This window comes from Austrofundulus limnaeus, unplaced genomic scaffold, assembly GCF_001266775.1.
Source record: "Austrofundulus limnaeus strain Quisiro unplaced genomic scaffold, Austrofundulus_limnaeus-1.0 Scaffold3, whole genome shotgun sequence".
NCBI classification, from domain to species: Eukaryota; Metazoa; Chordata; class Actinopteri; order Cyprinodontiformes; family Rivulidae; genus Austrofundulus; species Austrofundulus limnaeus.
In genome coordinates, this window is record NW_013952405.1 from 4,305,411 (window position 1) to 4,314,697 (window position 9,287).

General features: G+C 40.0%; 1 protein-coding gene across 1 annotated transcript in view; it reads left to right on the plus strand.

Moving 5' to 3' along the window:
- LOC106524393 (protein Wnt-2b-A) overlaps positions 1–9,287 on the plus strand; it is a 16,967-nt gene that overhangs the window by 3,405 nt on the left and 4,275 nt on the right. The window contains exons 2-3 of the mRNA XM_014018193.1: positions 1,600–1,820; positions 7,582–7,859. Coding sequence (XP_013873647.1) covers positions 1,600–1,820; positions 7,582–7,859 — 499 coding nt within the window. The remainder of the gene's footprint in view (positions 1–1,599; positions 1,821–7,581; positions 7,860–9,287) is intronic.

The window sequence follows — 9,287 nt, forward strand, 5'->3', positions numbered from 1 at the left end:
CACACACACACACACACACACACACACACACACACACACACACACACACACAGAAAATAACGACTTCACCAAATAATCAAAAATCCTGAGCATGAGAGGGCTTTAGGACTGTGCAGTTACATAAGTGAAAATGTCCATGCGCGTGAGTGTGTTTATAGGAGAGGTGTCTGTGCGTGGGTGGGTTTTTTCAGGGTGATGGGGATGGAATGTCTAATAGTTTGTGTAGATTAAAAGCAGTTATGGAGAGTTGTGGTGGGAGTGTGTGCTGAAGCCGTGACTGACATTTACTGGGCTTGATGGGATCTCCTAAAAGTTTCTGTCAGTTTTGTAGGCATTAGGGCAGGTGTGGGGCTAAAGGGATGGGTGAAGAAACAGTTGTGGGATGCTACAGCTACTTGAAAAAAAAAACCATTCAAATGTATAATTCAAGTGCATTGGATTTTATCAACATTTCTGTTGGGAGAAAGCAACACCTTAGGGTTTTTTGACCAGCAAAGTGTGACCAAAAACAGAAAGGTTTCCCACCTATTAATACAGATTTTCTTTATTTGATGACAAGTAGATGAATTTTACAAAGAAAAAAAAAACTTTTTTTATTGGTGGTACTTCTCCGATGACTTAAAAATGAGACTGCATTGTCCCAAAAATATTTTGGCTGCAGATTAAAAAAAAGAGCAGCTGTTTCTCTCTTGTCTTGTTCCTGCGGTTCACAGTATTCTCACAGGGATTTTACAGAGTGCTATTTTAGACCTGTGGATAATGATTTACCATCTTATAAAATCCACAGTTCCTCCTTTCTCCCTCTCTGAGAGTTGGGGTGAGAAAATGAAGTGTGAATTGCTGCTCCGGCACTTTCCTTTGATGCACATACCGCTCTTTTCTCCCCTCTCTAATCCCGCTCTGGGGAGTATTGAGTCTCCAGTGTCCATCCTCTCACTTGGCCTTATAAAACGCATACACTCCATGGCCTCCTACCCCATCGCCCCCCTTCTCGCCTTCTGGGACTCGCCAAAAAAGCCCTGCAGCCACCAGGCTCGCAAGACGTCTCATGCACGGGCACAAAGAGCCACGTCAAAATTAGTGTCAACAAAGCATCTTCACAAGACACTCAAAAGTCAGTTTTATTAGAACGGGAGAAATATTTGAAGGACCTTTGAGTAAGATGAAAGCAATTAGGCTAAAGACAGAGGAGTAAAGTGAATAAATGGAGTCCAAGTCTGACAGGGTTATTGGAGGCCCAAAGACTTTGTACTCTGATTTGTGACAACGTGATTTTTTACTATCCCATTGGGAAACATTTAAGCACACATACATGCAGGTCTTGTGAGGAGGGGTTAAGTGCTTATTTATTTGGAGAGTGGAGTAAATGGTTTCCACTCCCCTCCTACTCGCAAAACCTTAAACTGTTAAGTGTAGTGAACTCTGACTCACGGAGGACTTTTACTGTAGCTCTASTTCATGCCATTCACCACTTTGTGTCTCCTAGATTAGACATATACACTTCACACCTAGTCACCAGTCGTTGYTGCCTCATGTATTTGAGCGCTTTTAAACGGCACGAAATAACAATCAGACTTTCTTTGTTTCTGGCACCTTCAGGTACATCGGTGCTCTGGGAGCTCGGGTAATCTGCGATAACATCCCTGGCCTGGTGAACAAACAGCGGCAACTCTGCCAGCGCCACCCGGACATCATGCAGGCCATCGGTGAGGGCACCAAAGAGTGGATCAGAGAGTGCCAGCACCAGTTTAGACACCATCGATGGAACTGCAGCACGTTGGACCGTGACCACACGGTCTTCGGACGTGTCTTGCTTCGAAGTAAGTCTGTGTCTGGGAACAGTTTTTTTGTTTGTTTTGCTTTTTTGTGACTGTATAGTCCAGGGACCATGGAACCACATTTAAAATTGCTTAGGCTCATCAGACTCTTACACATTCCCAGTGATGTAGTATCACAACTCACACATGAATAAAGACATAAAAAAGTATTTTACAGGTTAACCCAATAAATTAAACCATTGTTTTCATCAGCAACAGAAAGATGACAAAGAACTCTCAGCAAGGTGCCGAATAGWTTCATCAGCTGAAATTAGACTTTTGTCCCAGGTGTTGCCTTCATTGCTGATGCTACAGATAATACTGTAATCTCAAAGGTCCAGCTATGTGCCAGGTTCTGTGGACCCTTCCTGTAAAGTACCAACAAATAATAGAGAAGGTAGACTATCCAGCATTGCTTAAAACAAAGACAGAAGCTGTAAAATTAAAACCCGACTGGAGAATAAAGCATGTTTGCTAATTTGGACACACAACATGTAATAGTTTGTTTGACAAACCTAGTCAGAATGGGTAGCTGCAAATCTAGAAATAAACTTTGGGGGATGTGTTAAGGATTTCGTAGGCTGATATATCTAAAGTCTTTTTTTTTCCAATTTTTGAAAAATATTATTTTTCTTTGCTTTATAACCTGAGAGAGGGGCATCCATTATTTTGACAAGTTGATGCCACACAACACTTATTAACAATTGTTTGAGGAATGACATTGGTTAATTTTTTGGGCACACCATATTTGTTACCTTTTATTGGAACTTTTTCCTCCTTATTTCTTCTTCAATTTTTTTCTTTTTATTTCTTCTTCTCACTGTCTGTCCTTTTCTCTCATCTTGTTCTGTGTCCTGTCTTTTCTTCTTGTATTCTACGAATCTTGGTGCTTCTTGTTTATAGTCTGCTGGGCTGTTTTAATGTCTGACTTCTTGTCAACAAACACACGAGCCTCGAGACACGGACTTGTCATCACAGTCAAGTATACACATAAGCATACATAAACACGAACATGTTATTCTTTACAAACTTTTCACAAGCATAATTCCTCCTTGTCACGTGTTTGTGAAGTGTGGTAATAAGGTCAGCACTGAATACCTGAAAAGCAGACTCTTGTGGTTTCTATTAGGCATGTCAGTTTCTAGTTTTTCCTTCCTGACACTGATCTGTCATTTTGGAACACAAACTTCCCAGTTCTAAATATATTATTGTGCAATTTTTTTGCAGCACACTTACAAAATATTTACATTAAAGTGAATAAAATCAGTGCCATCTTATTCTTGAGACCTCTTGAAACCTGTAAAGCTCAGTTAGGGCTGTGTTGGTTTTGTAGAGGGTAGGGAATACTGTGACTCCAACAGCTCCAAAAGAAGACAAAAAAACCCTATTTATTTAGTTATTGAGAGCAATAAATTTAGTCACCCATCTCTAAAAGCCTTATCATTATCCCATGGAAACTTGTTTCCTCTTTTTTGAGTTTCCTCTAAAATATATTCGTTAGCCATGCTGTAGCTTTTTCAATGTTTTTAAAAATCAGGACTTGTAAAACGGTGATATACCTCGAATCAAAAAATTGTCCTATGCCCGAAAGCCAAATTCAGTTTACATGGAAAAAAAATCCCTGTTTCTTCAAAGTTAGTTTCTGACATCACTGACCTTCTATGGCTTGTTATTGTGTCTTATCCAGCCATCCCAAGCATGTGTGGGGGTTGGCGATGCATGGAGAAAAAGATATGGAGATACTGGTTCCGCCTGTGTGTGTATATGCAGTCAGGGTTAGTGGTGAGGTGGGTGAGAGGAATAAGCGGTAATGCAGATGTAAATATTTGGAGTGATATTGTTCCTGTCAGAGAAACGGCGCAGTTTTGAAAGATGATCAGTAATGCCCTTGTCGGTGCTTTATCATTTAAATTCTCTCTATACCCACTGCCCTCTTTTCCTCACTTCCCAGAATAAATGGGACATCCAAGTAAATACAATGTACCAAGGTTAGATGWCAATTTTTTTTGAACTGATTGACTTTATTCACCAAAAAAGCAGAAAAAAAAGAAACAAAATCTCGTGAAGGACTGTTTAAAATTAGGCTCCAGAGTGCCAAGGCTGGCAGGAGGAGAGATTGAGCTGAACACAATAAATTGCAGTATTTAAAAAAAAAATTATTAAAGCCTAAAAAGTTCAAAGTTATTCATATCTTGATAACTTCAAGATATTTTAGTAGAGGCTGTATAAAGAAATAATTATTAGGTTTTTATGTCAGGTAAACCTGGCAATCATCAGCATAGAATATTTATTTTTTAGAATAGACCTTGCATGAAAACAAAGAAAGCCTGCGAATTAAGCCCTGAGGAACCCCACAGGAAAGAGGCACTAAAGTAGACAGAACTTTTTTAAACATTACCACACAAGCTTCTGTCACTCAAGTATAACAGAACCAATCCAATGCTTAATGCCAACCCACTGTCTTAGACAAGAAGTAAGAATATTGTGGTCAACAGTATCAAAAGCTGCAGTTAAATCCAGTGGTGGGCAGCACTAATCTAAAAATTAGTTCCACTARCCCTAAAACACWAACTCAAATATGTAGGTCCCCTAATTCTAAAGCACTAATGCACTGAAAGTTTTAGCAAAAGCTAATTCTAAAGCACWAAAATAACTCAGTCAACCYAYGGAACATTCTTCAACAGACAGCATGAGTCACATACAGTATTACCATGTTGCTCTCTGGTGTAAGGAACACAACTTGGAGCTAACCACATTCARAACAGTGGAGATGACAGTAGACTTCAGGAAACACCTCCCAGAACAACTCCCTCTAACAATATCTGGGAACCCGTGTCCATTGTGGGAAAACTTCAAGTTTCTGGGAACCGTCACATCCCATGACCTGAAGTGGGAGACCAACATCAACTCCATCCTCAAGAAGGACCAACAGAGGATTTACTTCCTGCGGGAWCTAAGGAAGCTGGGTCTGCCACARGAGCTGTTGATACAGTTCTACAGAGCAGTCATAGAATCTGTCCTGTGCACATCCATCACAGTCTGGTTCAGAGCAGCCACACAGCAGGACAAGAACAGACTGCAACGAACAATCAGGACAGCTGAGAGAGTTGTTGATGTTCCCCTGCCCATGCTTCAAGACCTGTATGCTGCAAGAACCAGGAAATGGGCAGAAAATATTAGCCTCTTTCAATTTCTCCCCTCCGGCAGGCGCCATAGAGCCCCATGCCCAAAAACATCCAGACTAGGGGTGGGCAATATTGGGAATTTTGGTATTGATCCGATACCAAGTAAATACTGTGCTAGAATCGCTTATTTCCAACACTGGGGGTGCGGGGCTGACGGCCGCAAAGATGACAGCGCCTGCTGCAAAGCACGCAGGAGGAAGGGAGAATTGAGGAAGTGCAGAACMTATTACTAGTCTCATTACTAGCAGCAGAACAGGTTCAAAGAYGGTCATTTGATRTTATTGTTTTTAACGTCCTACAGGCTCTGACATRTTAAATAAATTTGAAACTGAGGTTTTGAAAAAATCCATTAAAGTTGAAAAAATCAGTAAGATTTCTCTATACATCCATAAACCTGCAAAATGATGGAAAGTCTGTGTAAATTATGGACAATCTGTACAACTTGACATGTATGAATTTTCCTTGAAGAATTATACTGTAAGGCCATGGATTATTTAAAAAAAAGTTGAATACAGTATGTGTCACAAGAGTTTTTTTTTTTTTWAAGTTTTCATCATCTCTCCTCTAAGAAAGTTCTTCAGCTTTATCAGTGCCTTGGTGCCTTCACATGGTTGACAAACAAGTTTGACTATGATCAAAACTGGTGTTGACATGCAAAAGTGGACCATTAGTCGATCGTTAGTGCCCTGATTATCACCTATTGTAAGAGGGAGACACATTGACATGGAGGAGACCCCCAGTGCTAAACGGCAGACGGYCTCTCTTCACAAATATAGCTTTCTTTRTTTCTCTCTCACCACTGCTGCTCTGAATCTGGTCTCTCTCCCCCGTGTATGCTTACTGTACATTAAATGTATACAGTATATAATTGTATATAATTCACAGACTATATTGTATGTATGTGTATTGGTGAGACATCATCTGCTGGAAACAAATTGCTTGTGTGTGTCWACACACTTGGCCAATAAAGCTGATTCTGATTCYGATTAAGACTTACCACTGACATTCCACAGCCGTATTTGGGTTCATACATGGTCAGTATATTGTCACCTAGTGGATAAGTGACACACATATGAACAAAATGTGTGACAGCTTTCACAGATGTTAACATAAACGTTGATCAATAACATCTATAGACCTCAGTTAGTGCTTCTAAATTTAGCCTATAAATTTAGCAAGTGCTCATCTACTAACAAATTTTAAAATTAGCAAAGGCCCTAAAGCACTAATCAGGAAGTTAGTTCCCCTATTAGTGCTTTAGGAGAACAGTGCCCACCACTGCTTAAATCCAAAAGTATGAGGCTCACAAAGCAGCTAGAGACATTAAATATAAATTATTACAAACCTTTAAGAAAGCTGCTTTAGTGCGGTGTAAATGTTTTAAACCAGACTAAAGACTTCCAAAAACCCATTTTTTTTATTCAAGATGGTATTTCATTGAATAAACTATCTTCTCCAAGATTTTTTAGAGAAAGGGAAGTTTTGAGATTGATTTCCAATTTGAAAAGGCTAATTTTAATTAAAAATTTAAACACAAGTTTCGTACAAATACTTATAATACTGTGGCGTTTGTCTCTCAATCAAAATAAACTAGCTTGTTTCTAATTGTCTGTTTCACTTTTCCTGTCCCCACACCCAGCCGATCGAGGCAGATGCCGCCTGTCCTGAGCCTGGTTTCTGGAGGTTTCTTCCTGTAAAAAGGGAGTTTTTCCTCTCCACTGTCTGATGGTCAGGATGGGAGACTGTGACGAAGTGATTCAACACAGTCTGCTGGCTTCTTTAGATTGCCTTTTTTCATGTACTGAGACGACGTATGTTGTGACATGGCGCTATATAAATAAACTGAATTAAACTGAATACTTTTGCATTTGCTTTCAACATTTGAAAAAAAAAAAACAGCAAAAAAAACGAATAAATAAAAGAAGGGGGGACACTCCCTCCTTATTTCAATCCCAGCATGTTCTTTGAGCACAGAGACTAACTCCATATTAGGGTTTATTATGTTTATATGTAGGAGATTACTGCTCTCATCTCCTCTGTTTCACTCACAAACCCAGTGCAAAAAATCAACTGTGACCAATCACTATATCAAAATTTCCACGTGTCCTTGGCCACAAAATGCATGAGTCATATGCTGAGGAATAAAAKACAGCAGCAAAGAACAGAGGAGCACAGCAGTGGTAGATAATGTTCTCATGACATCACCCTGGTGCTGATAAATGGGGTATCACTGTGTCTGTATTTAAACAATTTATGTGAGCCGAGGGGAGCCCCACAGCTAGGATTATTTCCATGATAATATTTAAACAGAGCAAGCCTATACTCCACATCAGGCCTGATACACTCCATCAGCTGCTCCTTCATGTGCTCATGGCTCAAACTAAGGTCTTGTCATGGCACTATGTGCATCCTTGTATGAACAACACAAACAACAAAGCTTTCTTTGGCTCTTGGAAAATCTGTTGCAAGGCACGGCGTGATGGACTACATTGAAGCAAACAAATGTTGACGTTCTACACTTGTTCTCTATATCACCTTCTTCTAATTTGTTTGGTTTTGGTGTTCTACCTCTGTTTCAGGCAGCCGGGAAGCAGCTTTTGTCTATGCCATCTCCTCAGCRGGAGTTGTCTACGCTCTAACTCGCGCCTGCAGCCAGGGGGAGCTGAAGATGTGTAACTGCGACCCGCACAAACGGGGACGAGCTCGCGATACGAGAGGCGAGTTTGACTGGGGTGGCTGCAGTGATAACATTAACTATGGGATAAAGTTTGCCAAAGCCTTCATAGATGCCAAAGAGAGAACGGTACGAGACGCTCGGGCCCTCATGAACCTCCACAACAATCGCTGTGGCAGAACAGTAAGTGTGCAAATAACAGGCCACGCTTCTCATAATGTTAAAACCATCAGGCGAATGATACTACTCAGGCTAATCAGAATCCATTCAGTTTTACCCAGAAGAAATTTAGGTGTCAAATATTATGGATAATAGTTAACCACTGAGTCAATGGCTACTTAAGCAGCACCATTAAAGTCCCTTTTAGATTTGCCAGCAAAAAACAGCACAAAACAGTGAGGAAATCTGAGTCAAGTTACCTCAAATGATGCTGTAAACAAGATTTTGTCTTCAGTTGTAGAGCAGATGAAAAACCAGTACTGCAGTGGTGCACTTCTCAGTGTGATTTATAAAAGGATCAAGGCAGCATGGGGTGTTGAAGTCAACCAGCTGCTGTCCTACCTCTGAGCCACCAAGCGGGGTAGTAAAGTTAGTACATGAAAGGGTATATGATGGGTAAATGACTGTAATAAAGGCTGGCTACAGGACGTAGAATAGGAAATGTCCAGCACACATTTCAAGCATAACGCTTGACAACAACCTATTTGAGATACACTCCACACCTCTGGTGGCTCTCTGTGACAGTGCTTCATTTGTTGCAAAACACGGTTCACCTCGATTGGTGTTTAATGGACAGCCAGAGACAGTTTAAATAGTGCCCCATCTTTGCAGTCATATTGCAAAGCTCCTTTGCTACCCATTCAACATAGATCATAACTAAGTGATGACAGCAAACAGGTGTTAGACCATATTTTGTGACCGTCATATATTGTGACCAGAGGGAGCGCTGTTGCGTTTCTACAACAGAACTTGGCGGAACATGGCCACAAAAAAGAACATGATACGCCAACAGTGTAAGCCAGAGGCTGAAGACATAAGAAGAAAAAAAAAACTGTTGACTGTTGTACATGCATGGTCACAGAATATGACAGCTGTCATATAGTGTGACTTCACTGTAGCTAAGGAAATAGTAAAAAAATATTCAAAATCTCTTTATTCTAATTGTTTACATCCTCTAGTGTCAGAAAAATAACTTTTGATCACTGACATGGTGACTGTTATTAAATTAGTACAGGGTCACATAATATGATGGCTATTATCATGTATAGTAGTAATAATAATAGTAGTAATAGTAATACTCAACATGCCAGTGATTGGAAGTTATTTTTCTGACATTGGAGGACGTATACAATGAGTAGAATCAGTTTATGAATAAATATTTTTTATTATTTACCAAGCTACAGTGAAGTCACAATATATGACAACAGTTGTCATATTTTGTGACCTCTGGGTTACACTTTTTGCGTATCATATTCTTCTTTGTGGCCATTTTTGGCCAAGATCTGTTATAGAAACGCAACAGCGCCCCCTCTGGTCACAATATATGATGGTCACAAAATATGGGGTAACACCGGAATTCCATTGACAACATATATATATATATATATATAT